The sequence below is a fragment of the Misgurnus anguillicaudatus genome, chromosome 4, assembly GCF_027580225.2.
Source record: "Misgurnus anguillicaudatus chromosome 4, ASM2758022v2, whole genome shotgun sequence".
NCBI classification, from domain to species: Eukaryota; Metazoa; Chordata; class Actinopteri; order Cypriniformes; family Cobitidae; genus Misgurnus; species Misgurnus anguillicaudatus.
Window position 1 is genome coordinate 20,964,028 of NC_073340.2, and position 24,711 is coordinate 20,988,738.

Here is a 24,711-nt window from a genome sequence, read left to right on the forward strand (position 1 = left end):
GCCGCAGACTTCCTCAGCTACTGTAACTTAATGCCTACTAGAACCTAAAAGATATAGAAAGACAATAAGAAAACAAGAAATAAATAAGAATTTTTCAAACAGACATGAAAATGGGTTTACATTAAATCAGTAAACAGAGAAAAGAAATAAATGAATACATAAAAAAGATGCATTAAAGGCAAAAGAAAAACAAAACAAGCAAGCATCCAAATCCTTACCAGGGGGACCAAAGCCCTTTAACAGTATTCAAGTTATATGTGAGTATAGCGTGTCCTTTCCCTGTGCTTTGTTGTCTAGGTAACAATATCCGTGGATGGAATTCTGACCACCACTGGATATACTCAAGAGGACTACACCATGCTGGGCTCTGACGACTTTTTCTATGTCGGTGGGAGTCCCAGCACTGCCGATCTGCCCGGATCTCCTGTTAGCAACAACTTTATGGGATGCCTGAAAGAGGTAAAGATCACATGATTTAAATATGCCAGTTCTTTATTATCATTTACTTTTTTTACTTATGTTTGTTTTTAATTTTGCAAGTCTACAAAAAAGTTGTAAAAAACAGCAACATTACTTTGCATTACATAAATATATTTGCTCGTGCCCTCAACCAAGTGAATGCAGGAGAATTTCCAGTAATTGTTCCACTATTTTGATTGCAAATTAATAATAAAAAATGCTGCTTTATTTGATATAATATATAGTTACACTGTAAGGTTTAATATATTATATTTTGATTTTTAAAAATTAATGACAAGGAAACATTTAAAGACAATTTTTTTATTTTGGTCTCATTCACTAATAATTGTGCTGTCCACCGAACACCGAAGTAACATTATATAAGTATTGGATGCATTAACAAATATGACATTTAATTAATATGACAGAGACGCAGACAGGAGGACAAATGAATGACTTTTGGACGTTTAGGCTACATTAGGCATTAACCCTTTCAAAAAGAGATTTTAAAAGTGAGGAAGGAAAGCGTGAAGATTTGTCATTACGCGCATCTTTTTTATATGTTTAGAAAAAATAAGTAGGCTATAATAATGTATAATATAATGTATATAATAATAATAATAATATAGACGGTTTCATCAGACACACGTGATACACGTCTGGATCCGAACTTTACTTCCGGTTTCGTTTTTTTAATGGTCTGACTAGTTGCTAAACTGATCTCTTGAACAAATGCCTCATCGAAAATAACAAATGATTTGGTTTCCAAGGTAATCTATGTGTTGTTTTTTTGCTTGTTATATAAATAAACTACGTTTAAAGTACTTTGTGGTAATTTATTATTAGCGGAGTTTACTGGAAGTTACGTGCGGACCGCGACAGCCGCTTGTTTATGTTGTTACTGCTGAAACCGTCTACGGATCATGGATAATAATAAATAATACAGAAAATATTATAATATAAAATATTATCATGTAAATGTTATATATCAACATTATTATAAACATTATAATTATAGCCTAGTATTTGATTAAAGTGTACGTGATTATTGCATACGTGTGGTTTTAGGTTGTCTTGAATTTTTGCCTACATTAAGAAGACATTTTGATACGAAAGTTTTTGTTAAATCAGGATTTGTTCGTGAAAACATCTGTATGCACATCTCATGCACAAATTTGTGCGTACGCATGCTTGAGACCCATTATTTGCATATAAGTCATTTAGTCTGCACTGTATTTAGGACACTATTCATTTGTAAGCAAATTTATAACATTTGCACATACTACATGTAGTACATACTAAATATAATTAGGAAACTTAGAAGTCATGGCCTAATGGTTAGGTGTCGGACTTCTAACCCGAAAGTCAGCGGTTTGATCCCCAAGACTGTCAGGAACCAACTAAGGTGACCTTGAGCCTTTAGCAAGGCACATTTCACCCAAATTACTCCCCAGGAGCTGCAGTGAATAGCTGATCACTGCGTACATCCTTGCATGTTTGCGACTTGCAGTGTGTTTGTTTACTACTTACTAAATGGGTTAAATGCAGGAGTCACTTTCCAAGTACAGTATGGCTTACCATAAGTAGGCAATTACATCACTTTCAATTATTGTTATGTCTATTGTAAATATTTTAGCTTGTCTTATTTCACCTAAAATCCACCGAGTAAGCTGGCACATTGTCACTGTACACAAACGTCAATACAGCATTCATGTGTATGTATCTGTACCTGTTCTATCATTTGTATGAACTGTTGTTTTAGACATTTCGCCAGATTTAGGCGACATCCACACGCCAGAGCTTTCCCTATTCAATCTCGCTCTTAAATGAGAGTAGCTACATGTATGTAAACACTGTGTGTCTGCATACACACGAAACCACTGAAACTGACTCAAATCGATGTAGGTTACAAGCGGATCTGCCTAAAAAACTCGGTATACAGTTAGACGCGTCTCCTCATTTTCTTCTAGAAAGTGTCCATGTGCTCTTTATCTCTACTCTGATCTCTCTGGCCTGTAAAAGCTTTTAACACACACATCAACTGAAGGAATTATTCATCAGTTGCCACAGACTTGGAAGCCGAAACATAACATTAAAATGCGTTCTATAATTAACATTTCTGATGAAGTTTTCTCACATCCGAACAGTGTTAATTTGAAAATGGGTCACAGATTGTCAACAGAACTAACAAATAACCAAGAGTGTGACAAATAGGATAAGTAAGTAAATAAAAACAGTTCAATTTATGAGTATGTAAAAATCTGCCTGATGAATCACACCGGGCAACGTTTGATGGGTCTATGATATATCACTGGCCACAACTCTTGTTACGATTCATCCGTGATCGTAGTGCTGCGGAGAGGTAAACTGTGGAGAACATTTTGTCTCAACCACCATTTTTCTTTCTTCAAATTAGACTCATATCCCTGAGGAATCTAGAGTCCTCTGGCACACCAGCTGGTGAAGTAAAACCGTTGCTAGACATTGTTTCCCTCTGTGATGCAAAAATATGTCTTTGATGTTTAAAAGTGACACTGTATAAACAGCAATTGAAAGAACAATTCAGAAATTAGATGTATATATAGAATATTGGTAGCACTACATAAAGGTCGTATTTGTTTGTTAACATTAGTAAATGCATTAGCTAACATTGATTAAAAATACTCAGTAAGTTTTCGGCATTTTTTTTTCTTTTTTAATGTTACTTAATCCCAATACAATTGTTTCTGTTAGGACTGTGCATTAATTAAAGCTCACATAACACACACTGTTTCTGCATTTCTAATGTTAATCTGGAGTACCTATAGAGTAGTATTACATCCTGTATATCTCTGAAGAGTCTTTAGTTTAATCAGATTTATAAAAGAAAGATTAGCTTTACCGAATCTTTCCAAAAAAATATTGAAGTAGGAGTTACGAACTGCGGGAGAAGCGAGTACGAGTCATGCAACACTATACTGTACAACACTTATAACTTATGATTCACTACATGTTCGTGTCATTTATATAATATGCACGCGCCTATTTCCAACATAAGATAGAAGTCTTACTTACCGCATGCAACTTATGACCCGGTTGGGACTTTTCATTGAAATCCAGCGCATCAAACACACACGCAAAACTCCGCTGCTACCCCGGATAATAAACTATATCCATAGTTTCCATAAGGCTGGCTTTCTTCTCCTTACATCCAAAAACACTCTTCTTTGGTGCCATTGTTCAGTTTTGATATTAAACAAAGCTGTTGCGTGATGTGATGTTTGTAAGTTCTAGCGTCTCCCGCTGATTGACGGGTGGTTGGGGTTTTCTCGGGAAAGTGCCCATAAAAAGAAGTGATACGTATAGAAACCACTGAAACGTCAGCTAGACCCGTAATTGAAAAAAACTTTCCGAAACTTGTACGAAGTGCATTCGGCACAGAAATACTCTGTAACACGCCCAACTGCTTTTTTGACACTTTGCCCACGTTTAGCATGAGGAAACAACTCTATAACTGTGTTAATAAGTCAGAATGCATGAAATACCATTGAACCAACCCTTTAAATAATGCTGAAATTAACTAAGATTAATTGATGATGATACCTTGTTAGTTCATATTATCCAGGGTATTAATGTTAACAAATACAACTTTATTGTAAAGTGTCACCAAAATATCTGTTCAGCAAATTGCCTTGTACATCAAAAGTAATTAAACTGCTTACATGCAAATAATCTTGAGCTAACACATTTTGCCCTGTGTTTTACTTGAGCATCTAAAGGGTAAAAATTCTTTAACATTAATGTAAAACCTGTTAGTAATAAAGAGACAGATTTTTCAGTGTATATATTTGTAAAGATTTAGACAACAAGAGCAGATTTATGTGGCGACATTTCCACAGATGGGCAAGCAGGTATTGAAGCAGGTCGCATGCTGTAGTATACTTGTCCAGTCAGTGTTAATAAGCTTATAAATATGCAAATAAGAACATTAACTCAATGTTTACCAATGCTCAGGGTGAAATTTACAAACCTGATTACTAAGGATAAATTATTAGGCTAGCAAAAATTAAGAATGAGAGATAATTGTATAACCCACATGCACAATCCTATACACTAAAAGGTGGTGCTAAATAGCACTGAAAGTGGTTCACTAGCTCATAATCATATGGGAACCACTTTAAGTTCTTTATAGCACCCATGTAGAAACATATGGTACTATGGAGAACCATAAATGGTGCTAAAGTAGTGCTATAGCACCACTTATGGTTCTGCATAGGTGCTATATAGCACCTAAAGTGGTTACCCTATGAGACAGTGAATCACTTGCTAGTGCTATTTAGCACCATTGTTTTTAGGTGTAGGGTTTAGAGTCACACTAGGGCTGAGTCCAAAATCGCCTCCCTTCCATAGGTCCTTTACGAAAATAGCCATGGATTTTGGCTTATTGATTACCATGGTTTTACTACAGTATCCATTTATTAACCATGTTTTGTAGCAAAAATGGTTTAGATAAAGTAACCATGTTTTAACTGTAGTAAAACCATGGTTAATTTTGTCAAGGGATTACAACATGAATAAAGTCCATTTAAAGGAGGGAATGAAAACGGGTGTTTAAAATTGGACATTGAGTTGGCAGGAATGACTGCAGTGTTGTCGACACAGGAATTCATTTGGTACAAGCCTAACTGTGGGTTCACACCAGACGCGAGTTCAACGATTTGCGCGAATAGATTACATACAAGGTCAATGCAAAGACGCGATGAGACGCATCCTCGCGTGGGCCGATGGGAATGACGCGATATGGGCGTCGCGTTTGCCATGAAAACACGTGCTATTAGCCTCAAACGCGTTGAAAATATTCAACTCGAGCGAAAAATTTGCATGATACAAAGTTAAATCCCGCAAGTAATCTAGAGCGAGTAACGCGATGCCCTGCGTTTGGTGTGTACGTAGCCTAACAGTTGATGTGTAGTGGCTAACAGCTGTATACTCATTATTGGGGTGCACCATGGGATTAAATGATTGCAATATGATTTTGAACTATGCATGTCCCCTGAGAGCATCATATATGGGGATTTTGGACATAGCCTGGGTTACCAATTTCAAATAATAAAGTCCATATGAATTTGTTTTTTATCAGTTTGGTAATAAATGCCTGCTTTTGGTTAAACCCAAAGCACTGTGGTACTGGTAATCCATTCATTAACCTGCAGACCCACAATTAGCAAGAGCTGCTCAGTGACATTTATCCTCTTAGTCGCATCCTACTTTACACAGTACAAGCAGTGGAAGCCGATAATATATCATGTAGACAGTAATGCTACTGGCTTTCTTAATGCAATTTTGCCACTTTTGTTGATCTGCTCACAAATTCCTACAAAAAGGCAGAGAGATGACAAAAAACATAAAGATGCAATTTTGTCAAATATGTGGATGTGATGAGCGTCGGAACAGCGCAGACTCACCCCATGTTTGTTCTCACAGCCTCCAGCCTTCATCTCAAAACCAATCCACAAGCAATCAATCAGTGTCAGAACATGAAAGTGCAGACTCGAGTACGCCGCGGTCTGATGCTGCTCGTGTAGGCGTTTCGTGTCTGTTGTCTATTATTTTCACAGATTAGCAGCAGGCCTGAGGTCCACGACCTGCGTTAGCGAGCGTGGTAGTGCTTTGAACTTGGACGCGACTAGCCGTACTTGAGGATTCTGAATGGATCCTCTTCTTCATTCATTCGCAAACCTATTGGCATTAAAAGCCTGCAGGCAACTGCACAGGCAGTACCCGGGACCTTTCAGCATTTCGCTTTGTAATTATTTTGCTTCGGAAAGGTTACGTGTGATATTTTTCAAGTAATTTGAGAGTTATGGATGTACGTGAGGTGCGTGAAGGGCCTCAAGGTGTGTGTTTGCGCTCACGAGCGAGTTGTTATTTATGCCGAGGTTGATTTATTCGGGCGTTTAGAGCAGGGTGCACGAGAAGCCCATTCATCATTAGTACATTTGTTTTAATGGACCCCACCTCTCAGAGGGCTGCTGGTCAGAGCTTTCCAGCCTCCCAAGTGCTCCGATCAGGCGCCACAAACAGATGCATCGTCCTTCACCTGCTGTCCCTCCCCCTAACCTCTCATCTGTAATGCACTCATCTCCGTCGGCCATGTTGTGTGGTGTTTTATCATAGATCACTTCTGTTTTTCCCCAGTGCGGGTTTATGAAGCGGCGAGGGGAGGGGGGGTGCACTTCTGCTGACCATTAATGGCTCTTGTACCTTCTCTGTGATTGGCATTTCTGAAGCATCATCAATAGGCTTTCATTGCATCCGCATACCATTATCTTTTTCCTGCCGAGGGCTCGAACAGAATCGAATTAAAAGAGAGGGTTAGTGTGAACACTTCACAGTCTGACGCTCAGGTGTAAATCACAGGGTTTTTTAGGCTTGTAGAGAAGAAAAGTGTCGTGCCGCACAGTCGGAGGGGACAGAAAAAAGCTCTCTGCCATTCGGATGTGAATGGGAAAATAGAAACGATCACTTGGGTGATTACATAGCAATGTTAGCGCAAGATAAAGATTCCTTTCATTTTGAGAACAAATATTTTGAATGTCGAAATGGCCCGTGAGTGGAAAAGTTTTCATTTTGCTTTTATTTCTAATTCAATATTGAATTAAATTTTTACGGGTAATTAGCGTAACAGTTTGCGTAAGAAGTTTAATTAAAAATGTTATTAAATTTACAGCATATAACAGCATGAACATCACACAAAACCTGATGTTTCATGTTACCCCAGCATGATTAAACAATGCCTATAAGTGCGTCTTGTGCATTTAAATTAGAAAAATAATGACTTAATACACTCCTTTGTTTCAAATTGTGTGAAATGTTTAAAGCTTTATGTTAACTTCCAGGTTTAAATAAAATCCCAGATTTTCAATATGCTCTCAGAATTAGAGATTACACTATTAATGGGACAGTTACGTCATTGATGTTACTCAGTATGTGCATAAAAACACAGTTAACAAAGTCAGTCCCACTTTAATTTACAATGTTAATGTAAATGAGAAATTATTGTATAATAGGAACGACTAATGAACTACGTGTTTACTGTTAATTATGTATGTTTGCATATTGAATCATATTGCATATCTGAAGTGTTAAATGTCTTAAACATGCACTGTAAATTGTGTTACTAATGTTTTATAATTTTTTTGCTATTTAACTCACGAATAAGTGTTTTGTTTCTTTGTAAGGTTGTGTACAAGAACAACGATGTAAGGCTCGAGCTGTCTCGACTGGCCAAGCTTGGCGACCCCAAGATGAAGGTGAGCGGTGTGGTGGCCTTCAAATGTGAGAACGTTGCTACCCTGGACCCCGTCACCTTCGAGACACCCGAGTCATTTATTACCCTTGACAAATGGACCGCCAAAAAAGCTGGTTCCATCTCTTTTGACTTCCGCACCACCGAGCCCAACGGCCTGCTCCTCTTTAGTCACGGAAAACCCAAACCGCAGCAACAGAAAGACCCCAAGAGCCCCAAGACACTGAAGGTGGATTTCTTCGCCATAGAGATGCTTGATGGCCACCTGTACCTTCTGCTGGACATGGGCTCGGGCACCACCAAAACCCGTGCCGTTAACAAAAAGGTCAATGACGGGGAATGGTACCACGTTGACTTTCAAAGAGACGGAAGATCAGGTAGGATACTTTTTAAGTCTTTACTTCGCTATTAAATCTACATGTTTTCAATATTGACTAGAATGTTTGCATATTGTAGACTTTAGACTCTAAGATCCCTATTTTAATAATCTAAGCACATGGTCTAAAGTGCACGGCGCACAGGCTAAAAGGGCGTGTCTGAATCCACTTTTGCTAATTTAACAATGGGAAAAATGGTTTGTACGCCTAGCACACAGTCTAAAAGGGTTGTTCCTATTCTCGTAATGAGTAATTGGTGTGTTTTGGGTGTAATATGCAATAAACAAGTGAGAGTCTCATCTCCCGTCCCCTTTAAAAGCCAGTTGCGCTTGTGCTGTGCCAATTCCCTATTTACTGGAGGAAGAAGACCACCAGTTTAAGATTAATGTCATTTGTATTGAAACCTTTAAAAGTCATTTTCTTTCAGTCATGGAAGTAAAATTAGCTATTGAAACCTTTAAAAGTCATTTTCTTTCAGTCATGGAAGTAAAATTAGCTGACTTTTAATTGCTGTAAATGGATGGATAGCCTACATGATCAATGTAATCTCAAAGAATAATTTACAAATATGCAAGTAGAGGTTTATACTCTAAAATACTTTATTTGTAACAAACAAGAGATAAAGAATTTACCAAGTTTTGAGAGCTGAAACATTTCAGCACTCTGACAGCGCCGTGAGTGTTTTGAAGAGCACCACTTAAAATTCTCATCCCACCATATCCACAGGTACAAAGTCATCATATACAGTAAATCTGTGGGGTAGCATTTAAAAAAAGTAAAACATTCAAATACTTACCAGGCTACAGGTGAAGCAGCTCTTTACGCTTTCCAGCTTCTTGTATTCTGTCCTCATTTATGTCCAAGAGACTCAATAATAATCTTTTACATTTTAATCTTTTTTTTTAATCATTTTTTATATTTAAAAACATTTGTGTGCTGCTGCACATCCATGTGTGGGATAAGCAAACACACATTTAAAAGACAAAACTACGTTAACTGTTCGCAATCGGCCCTGTTAAGCAAAGCCTTTTATTCAGGACCACTATAGCAAAAGTTATCAGGCTTTTCCTAAAACGAGCCTTTCTGTATCTATGTCCTGAGGGCAGTGGAGTGAAGTAACAGTTTAATGGATGTGCAATGTCCTGCTCAATTGAAATTGCAATGTGTGTAACAGTATCTATACTGTATGTACATAAATAGATGTGTTGTTGCATTAAAAACATCATAAATTGTGTAACAGAACAGAAAATAGAGTCTCAAGAGGTAAACTATTTATATATTTAAACAACTACTCTACAGTCGCCACCGCTGTTTTCCTTCAGATGTGCTTTCGATAAACTCGATCGAGGTCTACCGAAATATTGACACAGCAAAGGCAGCAGTGTTCCCTACAACAGTCATAACCATGCCTTTCACAGAGCATGCTGTCAGGCAGATATTTGAATATGAACAGTACCCGCAGTCTTTCCTGTCTTCCTCCTCTTTTTCTTACTCCGTCTTCTCCGGTGGAGTTGCCATGGAAACCACATTTGGTTTCCCAATGGAGTGAGTGAGTTAGTGCACGGCTCTGCCAAGTAAAGACATTTCATCGCTAATTCGCCCGCTATTCCCTTTCTCCTCACACGTCGATGCTGTTTGCCTGCAGTCCAAAGAGTGGCCTTTGGTTCATTTTCTTTCTTCTGTGAAACCCCAGAAACAGTGGGAAAAGGCCGTATTGATCTGTGGTTATTGCCTCGGTGTGAATCTCTCCGCTTCCCACTCCGGATATAGAAACGCCGGTCACCCACATTAGTTTTGACGTACATCAGTTATGTGGAGAAAATTAAACGTCTCACGAGCAGTCAGAAAATCAGATTTCTAAACCAAGAGTCGTATTTTTGTTTTATGCCCAATACTTATTCGAATGGGAATAGGTCGAGCCTGGTTAACAAAGTAGGGCCTTTTAGCCATGGCTTTTCATCAAATGATAGATTTCATCCATGAAGCTGGGTTTGATCGTATTCTCCTGGGTTCATAGTCAGCGCGTGGCAGCCATTGAGTTCAGACACAGTTGAAAGTTAAAAGAGAGAATAAACCTTTTCTCCTAGTGGCATTTCATGGGCATCTAAAGCGGCATTGACAGATGGGGCCTTTTCTCTTAGGCCTGCAGATGGAACTGTGTCATTCGCCTGCCTCCGTGAGTTGGCTGCCCACACCGTTTGATCATATATGGGCAGACGTCCTGTTGGAGAGCATGCGTACGGGCGAGTGTGGGCACGCCGGTGATTTTGCGTGTGTGTGTATGCATGCAAACATAAATGTTTGTGTGTCTGCATATGTATCTATTAATATGTATGTGCATACTGTACAGTACAGTATGTTCAGGTTTCTGTCTGCCTTTTTCTCAGAGCTAAGAAATTGTCATTGAAAAATTTAAACACTTTATACTGCAAATGATGACATAATTATTTACAGTGTTCAAAAATTTCTACCAGTGGCTAAAGGTTTAAAGGAAGGCATCTGTACAGGCTATTTTTGAAGTATATGAAGTTGAACCAGATTAAAGGTCAAATTTAACCTCAGACACAGATTTTAGATGTCCACCACATGCCACATTGTGTGTGTGTGTGTGTGTGTGTGTGTGTGTGTGTGTGTGTGTGTGTGTGTGTATAAAGAGAAATGAGAGCCAGCATTAGGCAGAGCTGTGTAATCACTGCACACAGTGAATAGAAGTCGGGATGATGAAGAATGCTCATTACTTTTGACCCGCGGGAGATGTTTGGCTGCTGTTTAGGCCTATAGTCGCCAAGTCCGCAGAACACGACAAGATAGAGAGAGGGGGGGGTAGTCTTGCTATGCCTCATCAAATCTATGCAGACTTATTGCAGGCGTAGAGAAAAATGAAATTCTTATTTACTAACACTATTAGCATGTTACAAGTGACATCTCTTTGATTGTATATCAAATGCAGAATAATAGGTGGGGCACTATGTTTCTGTATTTGTTGAAACAGGTGTCAGGGAATGAGTTACTCAGACTATAATTATAATTTACCGCCCCACCATGTCTTGCCGTTATGCGTTTCGCTGATTTCTTTGGCTGTGGATGTGAGTAATGAGTCAGATACACGAGCCCGTAATCGGTGTATGGGATCGCGGTTAATCTCCAGGAGGACTTTTCTGGAGGTGCGTTACACAGAATTGAGCTCGGGCCCATAGCTTTACATCACACAGCAGAGCGATACTAAGGCCATTTATTATAATTTCCACAATAGCCATTAATGATGAAAATAACTTTCGGATCTATGAACAAATAGATCATTTACTAGAACCTTGGCACTGGTATAAATACACGCACATGCACACTTGCTAACAGACCTGCTGTTTTCTCTTGTGATCAGTTTATAGACGTGTTTAATAATAATTTGTAAACTGTTTTTAGGAAAGTGATTTTTTTGAAGCATTTGAAAGCTAGCATCCAACTTAAAATCTTATGTAGCGTTCACACCAGCCGCGGAAGAGGCGGCAAGCACGAGTGATTTACATGTTAAGTCAAAGCAAAGACACAAATAGGCATCCTGCGGTGCGGTAAGTGTGAATGGTGTTGAAAGCGCTGATGCCGCGTTCCGCACGAATTAAGCGTTGAAAATCTGAGCTTAGGCGGATATTTGTGGCGCGTTAACCCATCGGGAGCTTTCTCTGGTAGTGAGTGATTACAGGAAGCAAGCGGAGGCAGAAGAAGCCCCTCCCATGACACAAATTTCCACGTGAATGTCTCGAATGACTAGATTTTCCCGCACGGCTTTCATGCGCGAATGAAGCAAGTACCGTATTTTCCGGACTATAAGTCTCTCTGTAGTATAAGTCGCATCATTCAAAAATGCGTCATTAAGACGAAATAACATATTTTAGTCACAGTAAACTATGTCGGATTTATTTTGAAAATTATTTCACAAAATCCAAAATTCCTTTAATCAGGAAAGGCAAGCTATTCAACTAAACAATAGCACACAGAACAGCAGGCTTAATAGATGTCTGTACGTTAAAGTAATATTATCAGTTATTTAAAAATAAACCATAGCATACAGAACTTACCTGGAAGGTTGAATAGGCTAAATTAACCGAACAAGCCAACTAGCGTAAAGTTCGCAGGCCGAAGGTTCGTCATTCGTAAGGTTTGTCATTCCACATCACTGAATTCATTGAATTACATAAATACAGGAGCATATAGTGGACTCTTGCGGCTGTAGACGGTAATGTTGTCTCTTGCCGCATAAATGTCAAAATTAATTCTGACTATAAGACGCAGCACCAGCCAAATTATGAAAAAAATGCTGAAAATACGGTAAACTCAGAATGTTCAAGCATCCAACTATGCGCGAATAACGCGTTTTTGTCGCGTCTGGTATGAACACAGTGTTAAATTACCATTTGCCGATTGCCTTATTCACCCGTCAAATCTTAAAGGAATAGTCCATTTTCTTAAAAGAAAAATCCTGATAATTTACTCACCACCATGTCATCCAAAATGTTGATGTCTGTCTTTGTTCAGTCCAGAAGAAATTATGTTTTTTGAGGAAAACCTTGCAGGATTTTTCTCATTTTAATGGACTTTAATGGACACCAACACTTAACACTTAACTCAACACGTAACAGTTTTTTTCAACAGAGTTTCAAAGGACTATAAACAATCCCAAACGAGGCATAAGGGTCTTATCTAGCGAAACAATTGTCATTTTTGACAAGAAAAATAAAAAATATGCACTTTTAAAAAACAACTTTTCGTCTAGGTCCGGTCCAGCGCGACCTAACGTAAATGCGTACACTCTCAGAAATAAAGGTACAAAAGTTGTCACTGGGACAGTACCCTTTCAAAAAGGTACACCTTTGTACCCAAAGAGTGCATATTAGTACTTTGAACTGCCAAAATGTACCTTTAAAGGTACATATTTGTCCCTAAATGGTACATATTAGGACCTTTTTAAAAGGGTACTGCCCCAGTGACAGCTTCGTACCTTTGTTTTTGACAGTGTAGGGACGTAGGGAGGTCACGTGTTACATATATAAAACGCACATTTGCAGACCATTTTAAACAATAAACTGACACAAATACATTAATAAGTATCATTCCACATACAACAACGTCGGAACGGTCCTCTTTCTCCACACTTGTAAACACTGGGGTGGAGTTTCGCGTTCATCCTCTGTGACATCTTGACGTCATGACGTATTGCGTGAGGTCACGCTGACGCTTTCAGGACCGGAGGAATATGAGAAGTTGTAGTTTAAAAATGCATATTTTTTATTTTTCTTGTCAATATGACAATCGTTTCGCTAGATAAGACCCTTAATGCCTTGTTTGGGATGTTTTAGAGTCCTTTGATACTCCGTTGAAAAAAACTGTTGCGTGTTGAGTTGAGTGTTGGGTGTTGGTGTCCATTAAAGTCAATTAAAATGAGAAAAATCCTGCAATGTTTTCTTCAAAAAACATAATTTCTTCGCGACTGAACAAAGAAAGACATCAACGTTTTGGATGGCATGGTGGTGAGTAGATTGTCTGGATTTTTCTTTTAAGAAAATGGACTATTCCTTTAAGGAGCACATGGATGTCATGTAATGGGCCAAGACTTTCGTTATTTCTTCCTATCAAGTTGCCCATTTGAATAGAATGTAATAAAAGAATTGATAGTCAAGCACAGGCTCTTTAACGCTTTGAGTGCCAAACGTGTACAGTAAAAGTGTCCGTCACTTACCGCCTACTGCTTGACCCCTTAGGTACAGCCACACTAATTTGTCCTTATAACAGAAGCTGCCTTCTTCTAAAGAAGAAAGATAGTGGCAGTGAAAGGGCAGCATCTCTAATTCTAAGCCTCCTTTTATTGAGTTTGGACTGTGTGTCAGACACTAATAAACAGGATTCAACAGTGGCCAGAGCTTTGTGTTAATCCCTGCCTGTTCTCTGCTATCTTGCCAGTAATGGCTTTTGCTTTTGTAACTGCCTTGAAGGCGTGAATAATGGCAGCGCATAACAGTGGAAAATGAGAAGGAAAATTTCTGAATCGCCGGCCGCGTTTAAATGCCTGTTTGTTGGAGTTGCCAGAAAAACAATGAGGGTTATTACAGAATTCGTGGAAGTGTTTTAACGCTATTAGAGCGGATGAAAAGCTCGCCTCACCTGAGAGCATTGTCTGTTCGTCATCATCTCTATTTTAAACACACTGTTCCCGTACGAGTGGTTGTTTTAGAGGTAAACCATAAAATGGAGGGCGAACTAAAACGTTGGTAAGATTAAAATATTTGTGTAACTGAATCAGTCTCAACCAGTAAATTAGAAATGAATAGGACTGAAGGATTATTTCATTATTTGCCCTTTTGATAGTGATGAGTATCCAGTGAATCTGGCACATGGTACAATTGTCTACTGTTGCTATGGATACTGCTTTTTCAATCTTTGTCTTTTGTGTATTGATTAGCGCTGTCATATTTAGACACCAAAAACCATTTTATAAATGTGTTTTGTGAAATAAGAACCCTTTAGTAATGCTTATGCCGGTTTCCTAAAAATATGTACAAATTTTACCACACCTACCATTCAATAGTCTACTGCAGGAGTCTTTAACCTTTTTGTGAGCAAGGGCTACCACAATGGATTAAACAATCAGTCTACTCAAAATGTTTTTTTTTACTTGCTAAAATGTTTTATCGTTGTTTCAAATGTTAACATACTGTACATAAAAGTAGCCAAGCTAATATAAAAATATGAATAAATAAATATTAAAATTGAGGCTATTAATAGAATGTGCTTTGGCGGGCAACCATGTTGGAGACCACTGGTCTACTGCACACTCACCTAAAGGATTATTAGGAACACCATACTAATACTCTGTTTGACCCCCTTTCCCCTTCAGAACTGCCTAATTCTACGTGCCGTTGATTCAACAAGGTACTGAAAGCATTCTTTAGAAATGTTGGCCCATATTGATAAGATAGCATCTTGCAGTTGATGGAGATTTGTGGGATGCACATCCAGGGCACGAAGCTCACAATCCACCACATCCCAAAGATGCTCTATTCGATTGAGATCTGGTGACTGAGGGGCCATTTTAGTACAGTGAACTCATTGTCATGTTCAAGAAACCAATTTGAAATGATTCGAGCTTTGTGAAATGGTGCATTATCCTGCTGGAAGTAGCCATCAGAGGATGGGTACATGGTGGTCATAAAGGGATGGACATGGTCAGAAACAATGCTCAGGTAGGTTGTGGCATTTAAACGATGCCCAATTGGCACTAAGGGGCCTAAAGTGTGCCAAGAAAACATCCCCCACACCATTACACCATTGCATTAATGAGAAATTGAACAGGTGTTCCTAATAATCCTTTAGGTGAGTGTATATGTGCCCTTGTGGAAAAAAACAACTGGCCATCATGACCAAGCTGGTTAGTATGACCTATTTGGTTAGTTTTAGAAGGATTTTAACAGGGAAGATAACGGACCAGCTAAAACTGGTTCAAGATGTTTTTTTGGGAAGGGGGATATACAGAGAATTACTGTAAGTTGAATATTATACAGATAACTCAGCAAAAGTTATGTCTAATTAAATAATAAAACAATAATGGCAAAAATCTCAGGAAATAGTATCAAGGCATAACAAGTTTAGATGGTAAACTCATAACTGAGATTTAAATCTAGAGATTTGGATTTTCTTCCACGCTCTGTGTGTGCTCTAAATGCACAAAAAGTTTTATTTCGAGAGAAATTTAATCTCACTATGCTTTAAGAGCCTCATTTGCATCTGTATTGTCTCATGAAAACTTCTTAAAATGTTACTTGAACTGCATTGTTGACTAAATTAAATGGTTTCTTTATAGGCACCATCTCCGTTAATTCGATCCGTACTCCCTACAATGCTCCCGGGGAGAGCGAGATCCTGGACTTGGATGACATCCTCTACCTGGGAGGCCTGCCAGAGGATCGCGCTGGGCTGATCTTCCCTACGGAGGTGTGGACCGCTCTACTGAACTACGGCTATGTGGGCTGCGTGCGAGATCTGTTCATGGACGGCCAGAGCAAAGACATCCGGCGGATAGCAGAGGCCCAGAGGGCTGTAGGGGTGAAGCCATCCTGTTCAAAGGAACCACCTAAGCAGTGTCTGAGCAACCCGTGCCTTAACAGTGGCACCTGCAGGGAGGGCTGGAACCGTTACGTGTGTGACTGCTCTGGGACGGGCTATTTGGGACGTTCCTGTGAGAGAGGTTAGTCTCGTCGTCTTTACAAGGAGATAAATCTTTTCGTTAATTATTTCATGATTTGTTTTTGTCTCACTAGCCCCCGCCCCTAGAGAAATTTCATTGGTTCATGAGTCATTGTGTATTTGGACACATCTGGGGCAATTTGGACACTTAAACTAAGACAAATGACTCTTAATATTGGGTATTTTGTTGTTTAAAGGAAAACACCACCGTTTTCAATATTTTATTGTTCTTACCTAAACTTAGATTAATTAATACATACCTATCTTTTTCAATGCGTGCACTTTTAATATTTGTAAAACGCTTCTTGAATGTGTTAGCATTTAGCCTAGCCGCATTCATTCCTATGGCTCCAAACTAAAGTTTTATTTGGTGCCACCATACTTACTCGTTTAACTACTCATGTAAATAGGGAAAACATGGAAGTGTTTGGTGGCTATTAATTCATCCCTGTTTGGATCCTAAGCAATGAATGGGGCTAGGCTAAATGCTAACACATACACGAGGCGCTGTACAAAGATTAAAAGTGCACGCATTGAAAAAAGATAGGTGTGTATTAATTTGTCTAAGTTGAGGTAAGAACATAGTAAAATATTGAAAAACTGTAGCGTTTTCCTTTAATGCAATAAGTGTTCAAACAAATCTTGCTAGATCTTTTCATAAAGCTAACTTCACTTCAACCATTTTGCTTTATACCAACTGCTCTCAATGTTTTTGTAATGAATGTATGGACGTACGTCAGCTCTTCTCAATTTCACCCAGGTATAGCAGAACAACCACAGCTACGTTTCTATTACTTGGTTATTTTTTGTTATATAATGCAAATACTTTGATTCATGCAGTGCTTAAATGTGACGTGTCTGACAACTTTTAGGGGCCACTGTAGCTGTGTTGTGTACACCAAAAATGTGACTGGCTCCGAGTTTGATTATTTTTACTTCGTAAAGAATTTCACTTTCAGCGAGGACAAAGGAATGGTGCCAGGATGGAAGCATCATTTTCTCTCATGTATAAAATAATCAGCCAAGACTTGTAGACGCTTCACTCATTCACAGAATTTGTGTCCATTGTGTTGCATGAAGAAAAGATAGCGTAGGGAAGAGAGACATTTGCTGCTTTGTCACCTCGGCCCCACAGTGGAAAAATATCTCTTCTTTTGTCACTTCAGCCTTGACAGTGAGTCAGAAAGAGCAGCCGAGCTGACGTTACTGTTACCGTGGTAATTGTGTTTCTTTTCAGTCCGTCTTATCTTTAGGAAGAGCCACTCGAGCATGGATTTTGTTTTAGCCTTTTGTTTCGCTCCCAAGGAGAAATTTAATTTGGTTGTTTTTACAGATGAACAAAGAACACCTACCCCATTTCACAATGCGGGTGAACACAAGCTGTTGGTTCCTTATGTTAAGTCTCTACTGTCCAGTTATGCATCTCCACCCCTTACAGGCGGTATTGTACCTTACAGTACAGTACAGTTTATTCTGGCCGGCCGCGTTGTTAAAGGCTAGTCCATGATGTTTGAAAGCCAATGTTGATATTTGAAATCACCTAAACAAACAAGACCCTACCCCAATAGAATCTGGACCTTCTGTTGATAGACCCGCCCCACACATACGCAACCCGGCAAGGATGTCGGTTAGTAGACGCTCCTTACTGCTGATTGGTTATAAGTGTGTTTTGGTAGTCGGCCCGTCTCCTTTTCCAAAGTGTTTTATAATCATTGTGGACTCCACCTTTAAATCTTTTTGTGGAGATTACGGTAATGGTCCAGTCATTTAACCTATAAGGATAGGTGATGATGTCTAGTTACTGTAGCTGTAAAGAACTAGCAGAGGATCCTGTCTTATTTGGATTATATAGGGATGTACCAATGTTACTCTAAAAAATAGTGCTAAATAGTACTAAAAGCTCATAATCATAGAGGGAACCATTTTTAGTACTATTTAGCACCTATAAAGCACTTATGAAGAACCATGCAGGGGTGATAGCACCACTATAGCACCAGATATGGTTCTAAATTGCATAATATGGTTCTACACAGGTGCTACACAGATGCTACATAGGTGCTATATGACACTTAAAATGGTTCCCCTATGATTATCCATTGCATTTTCCTGTACTCTTTTGATTGACAGGATATATCAGTCATGACTATCGGATGTTTTTAAACTATTGGCCGTTAGCGTAAAATTACTTTTATCGTCTGATACCGATTACTGGCCGATATATCGGTGCATAGTGCACAGCATAGTGACTCTTTATTTGTCAAATTCAACTTTTTTTTAAATGCATGAATACCTATCTCCTATATTATGCTTACATTGACATGCTCTTAAAGGAAAACAACACAGTTTTCAATATTTTAATGATGATGTTACTGCGCCCCGTGGTCGAAGTGCTGCAAACTAAGTGCTCTTTCGCCATACAATATAGTTCTCACTTTTTATCCACTTTAAAATCGCCACGTTTTATTTTGTGCCACCATACTTACTCGTGTAACTGCTCATGTAACAGTCTTTAAATAGGGAAAACATGGAAGTGTTTGGTGGCTTCGAAATTCATCCCTGTTTGGATCCTAACGAATGAATGAGGCTAGGCTAAATGCTAACACATTCACGACTTGCTGTTCAAAGATGAAGTGCATGCATTGATAAAAGATAGGTATGTATTAATTTGTCTAAGTTGAGGTAAGAACATAGTAAAATATTGAAAAAACTGTGTTGTTTTCCTTTAAAGGGACAGTGTTTTATAGGGTTTGTGTGATTGTAGTAAACAACCTCTGCTCCCTTAAATTATGGCTGGTGAAGGCTAAAGTACCAAAAATCTGAAAAGAGGTAGAAACAAGAATCTATAGTGCAGTATGCAATAACATAATATATGTAAGCATGGGAAACCCAGGGAACACACATACTGATAAAAAAGTATGCCCTGTAATGCACTGTAGGTCGCTTTGGATAAAGCATGCTAAATGCTCAAACATCTCTAATATTAGCTGACAACCAATATTGTATATACCAAATTGTAAAGGTTATTGCCCGCCCCTTCCGGATTGTGAACACTTTACACCAGAAAAGAGAAAATCAGTGAGAATGTTAGAAGTGGAGAGAGAAAAAAGAGAAACTGACATATGGAGAGGGGGTGAGTTGAAATGCACTAAAAATAATAATGATGAAAAATATTCAGATGTCGTCAGAATGTGTAGTTAAGCCCACAGTTGGCCCTGCCCAGCTGTTTGAGGTGAAATCATCTCGGTGCATAAATCCATAACCATCCAGCTGCTGTCAGTGCTCGACTTGAACAGAGCATGTGAGGTAAACAACAGCCCCTAAATAACACCTGTCCTATTTTTTCTTGCATTTCTCCAAGGCTACTAATGTGCTCTAAACTTACTGCCCTCCCTCAATACCTGATAGTCCCACAAACAGTTTTACCCTCCAGCATGAGGTTCATTTCGGAAGCCATGGGACGCACTGCAAGATTCAAATAACCACGCCGTAGTAGGCTTCACTTTTATTTTGCACTTTTAGTTTTTCTCCAGGTCGTTCATGTTGTCTGTATTTGTTTCATCGCCCTGTGTGCAGCCCGCTTCTGGATTTCGCGAGGTGTCGTGTTGCGTGTTGAAAAATTGTAACATGCATTTACGGTGAAGGTTCCATCGGGGTGCGGGATTTCACCACGAGCGAACCTGAATAATGCATGATGCCTGTGAGCCAACTCATCCTGTTTATCATGATTGTTGAACACACATTTCCCTAATCCCTGTAGCAACCATGGCTCCTGCTTGCTGCAGTATTCTGCTGTGGATAGCATTGGGCTTGGCAGGGGAGGGGGGGCCTGCGGCTCCACCGTGTTATTCTTGACTCTCCGGATGTCGCCTAGCACAGAAAAGCATGTTGGTTGCTGAAGCCAGAGAACTTGCTAAAATGACATGATTATTCAGGGAGATCTATTCATTTCAAGGCAGATTTGGATTTTGTCATTTCTTCTCATTTTGCATGTTGTCCATCATGTTTTTCTGTCATTTGATTCAGTCTGTTCCCAAAGCTCATTCTATTGGCGGTGAAAATCTTGTAGGTTCGATTTCCAGAGAATCCATATAGTATACTGTTGGTAAATGTATAACTTGAATGCACTCTTAGTCACTTTGGATACAAGCATCTGTTAAATGTAGATGATTATGGCTTTTAACTTAATGACAGTAATTTATTTTATATATTTATCTGTTTGCGTGTGATAGGGAATGTAAGATGCAGTATGTGAGATACTGTAAAAGCATTTGATTTAAAAAGATGAGGTGTGCATCCCTGCATGACGGCAAGTCTCTCCGTTTGCATGCTTTTGGTGGATCCTGCATTTCAGAGAAGGAGTTGGACAGGACCAGGCACTAAATGAAAGCAGGAACAGATGGAGGAGCAGATGGAGAGAGTGACCAGCCATGTACACTCCTCTTTACCTGCGCCCATCCAGTTCCCTTTCTCCTTCTAGAAATAGAGACGAGTTTGAGCAGCTATCGTGTCTGGTTAGCACTTGTGACAAGATTGGTTGTTAATTGAGAGATCTTTGTCATTCGAGAAAATGCAGTAAATCCACAAAACTTTTATGGTTTTAATCCAGTGATGTAACAGTGAGAGATTTTGGAAACTTTATACGATGGCGTCGCCAATTATTTTTGCTACTATCTTTTGAAAAAGCCTTTTACTTATAGAATTCATTGGTTTACCCAAATGTCACTCATATTTGGTTGCCGAAAGTGTCAGTAATGAGCATGTTTAAATGTTAAATGATACAAAATGTGATGTTTGTGGGGGGAAGCCAAGGTAAATGTCCCCATGAACAGATTTTAATAGTCCATCATTGTGCATTTTACAAAATATTAAATGCTATCAATGAAATTGCCAAGACTAAGGAGTCCAAAAATGTCCTTTCCATCACTGTTATTCGCATCACACTCACAGGATGCCATCATTTATACAGTTATGCATAAGATGTGAGTGGCGGAGATTCTTAACGTTTTAGAAAAGTGACAAAATGACAGAACTTCCCTGTGATGCATTTGTAAACAGTGTTGGACTTTGTTAGCCGAGAAAATACAGTACATAAAATAGAAAATGTGTGAGTTTATTTTGTGCCATACAGTAGTTAAAAATTACAACTGTGCATTGTAAAATGATGCTTTTATCCAAAGCAGTACTGTGCAAAAGTCTTAGGCCACAATGCTACCATTAGATTTGTTGTTTTTGCAATTGTAGTGATCATATATAATTATTTCTAAGGTTCTTTATTAGAATAGAACCAGAAAATAGAGGAAATGTGTATTTAGTATTAAAAACAGTATAAAAGTATAAGCTAAAGTGTCAAGTATTTAGGGTTACCTCCTTACACTTGAGCAAAAGCAGGCAGCTGCAGGATCTCTTAAACCTAAATAAAATTAAATCCTAATTTCTAATTCTAATCGAATGACGTCAGGACTTCAGTCTACTCAAAAAAGCTCAAGATGTGTTTCGTGCCAAGAGAGGTCACGCTAAATGGGTGATTCTCACGAAAACTTGGTTTTAAAAATGTCAAGCATGAAAATGTAAAAATTGCTTAAATTTACTTTTTTTCCCACCAGACAAGTCTGGAGTAAATGGGAACATTAATTTAAAAACTTTTACTTACCATTTAACACTTTTTGTAACATAATTTAAAAAATTAGTCCTAAAAAATCTCATTACCGCAACAGTCAGAAAACATCAACACTGACATATTTTCAAAATGACATGACAAACCTGAAAGAACATTATTTGGAGATTCTGCACATGCATTTAAAATCAAAGTATTATGCTTCTATTAATTAAATTAACATTTAATAAGCATCTGTTGCGGTAATGATAATCAAAATGTCGTGTAAGCATTCTGACAAGACAATATTTCAATTTAACTGTAAAAAATGATCTTACCTGGTAGCCATCTTGAAGTAACTGGTCCATGTGCTTGGTCACTCAAAATCAAACTTTATTAAAATTCTTTATGTGTGCTTAAACTGTTCTCAAAAAGTGTTGCGGAGGATGAGAACATCAGGCATGGACACATCATTTTCCTAATTTTTCTTCATTATTATTATACATGAATATTCAGTAAATATTTTTTCTGTCATCTAAAGTAGTCTAGCAAAACATCCATTTATTTTTTTTTCTTAATATTTTTGTGTTAATTTGATTAAATTACAACATAACGCATGTTCAAACACAGGCGGACACATTGCGGTAATGAGAATTTCAGCAGAAAATAAGATAAAATTTACAATTATAAATTCTTATGTTGAAATCACACATTGTGCAAGGTAGAACACAGTATTGTGTTAATTCTGATGCTTTTTAATGTTACTATATTACACATTTTAAAGCTAAAATCATTAGTGCCGTGGTGTTTCAATAGTTTCGTGAGAATCACCCAAATACTGACTGATGCCTGAAGAAGACATTTTAGTTGGTTTTGTTTTTAACTTTGTGTACGTATTTCCTGTATTTTCTGTTTGTATCTTAAAAAGAGTGAAAAATAAATATGGATGGACATTAAAACTTTGCTAAAACAACAAAGCTGGTGATGTACAGTGCATACAACTTACATGTGCATTCTTTTGCAATCGAACCCACAGCCTTTGGACTGTTAGTGCAATGCTCTTTCACTTGAGCAACAGGAATACTATTTGAGAAAACACCTTTGTCTAAGTGTGTAAATTTGGGATCAGCTGAGCTCTGCCAATCAATCCTTCAATCCTGTCATTTCCTACCCCCTCTGTTTTGTTTTCCTAGCGTGTTTCTTAATTTGAAACCTGTGTTGAGCTCTGCAAGGTGCAGGGAGTTTCTCCTCGCTTCCATCTTTTTCAGATTGGATGTGATGTGTGTGCAGATGACACACCGCTGCGCTCCCCTGCAGCGTGACTGCATAGCCCCTTTCGAGGAGGCAATGAGGGTCTTTCTGAACCACTGGCCATACCTCTCTTTTCATTTTCCTTTTCTGTGGTGTCAGACTGCTCTGCTGGAGATGAGAGGGGGGCTCGTTTGTCAACCTGTCATTATTTTGAGACCGGTTCCTCTGTGGTGTGAGCCGCGTTGGGGATTGGGGTTAAAGGCCATGAAGGGATCTCCAGCTCAGGGGAGGTGTGCACCTTGCTTTGTGTGCAGCACGATAGTTAAAGTCAAACATGAAACGGCAAGCGTGACCTGTTTTGCTTTCATAATATGACGTATTTTCAGAACGAAACAGAATGTTAAATGAGAGAAGAAGAAAGGTGAGATGTGATCCTATCCATTGGGAATTAAGAAGATTGTGCCAAGTGGGCGTTGCGTACTGTAGCTGTACAGAGTCAGACCTGAATGCAAATGTGCTGTGTATGTGAAACATTGATGCTGAAGGTCATAGTCACCCTCAGGAGCTATTGCTAAAAATGGAGGTTATTTACTTTATACTATAGGTGTTCTAACCAGCACTGCATTACTGCTTTAACCAATGGCAAGGTTTTAGAAAGCCTAAACAGTAACCTGAAGAGCTTTAACAAAGCTGGAATAAATATTTGACTGTTAGTTGGCATTATTTCTAGCCTGGGAGACAATAATTAAAAAAGGTGGTCATCATAGAGCAAGGGTTTTCAGAGTGGGGTCCGGGGACCCCTGGCGGTCCTCAATGCTTAGCCAGTGGTCTGTACATTTTTTTATCAATTATATAATTTTGTTGAAATATTAAGAAAGGGGATATTTACATATAGGGCCAATTTAAGAACCATATTAGTCTTGAAACTGCTAATTTTATGAAAGTTTTTTAATTATATAAAAATTTAACTGTTGAGTCAAAATGTCATTTGATCAAAACAACCCTCTTAAAAACACAGTTAAAAAAAAAAAAAAATTTAATTAACATGATTCAGGAGAAAATGGGTGATTCTCACGAAATCCAGATTTAGATGATGTCCAGCATCAGAATTGCCAATTTTTTTTCACATATAAGATTAAGGTTGAACTTACTATAACTATTATTTTTAGAGGATTTAAAAAATATTTCTTTTTAATAATAATTATTTAAATTTTTTAGATTATCATTATTAAAAATGATCATTACCGCAACATGATATTACATAAAATATATGCATTTACAAACTCATGTTTCGGTAATGAGAACTAAAAAGTTGTTTAGGTACTATAACAAACAAAATTTTAACTTTTATCTGAAGAGAAAAAATAAGAACTGCTTACCTGGTAGCCATCTTGAGTGTCACAGTCAATTATGTCCCTTCCAACAATTTTTTTTTTTTTTTGAAAAAGATAGTTCATTGAGGGCTTAATCAATGATAAAAAATTGTTGCATAGTATGAGAAAATTGGTCTT

General features: G+C 38.3%; 1 protein-coding gene across 13 annotated transcripts in view; it reads left to right on the plus strand.

Moving 5' to 3' along the window:
* The window catches only part of nrxn1a (neurexin 1a), a 212,578-nt gene that overhangs the window by 81,838 nt on the left and 106,029 nt on the right, over positions 1–24,711 (plus strand). For all 13 annotated transcript variants that reach the window (XM_073866955.1, XM_073866956.1, XM_073866965.1 and 10 more), the window contains 3 exons: positions 298–459; positions 7,680–8,124; positions 15,974–16,357. In XM_073866955.1, coding sequence (XP_073723056.1) covers positions 298–459; positions 7,680–8,124; positions 15,974–16,357 — 991 coding nt within the window. The remainder of the gene's footprint in view (positions 1–297; positions 460–7,679; positions 8,125–15,973; positions 16,358–24,711) is intronic.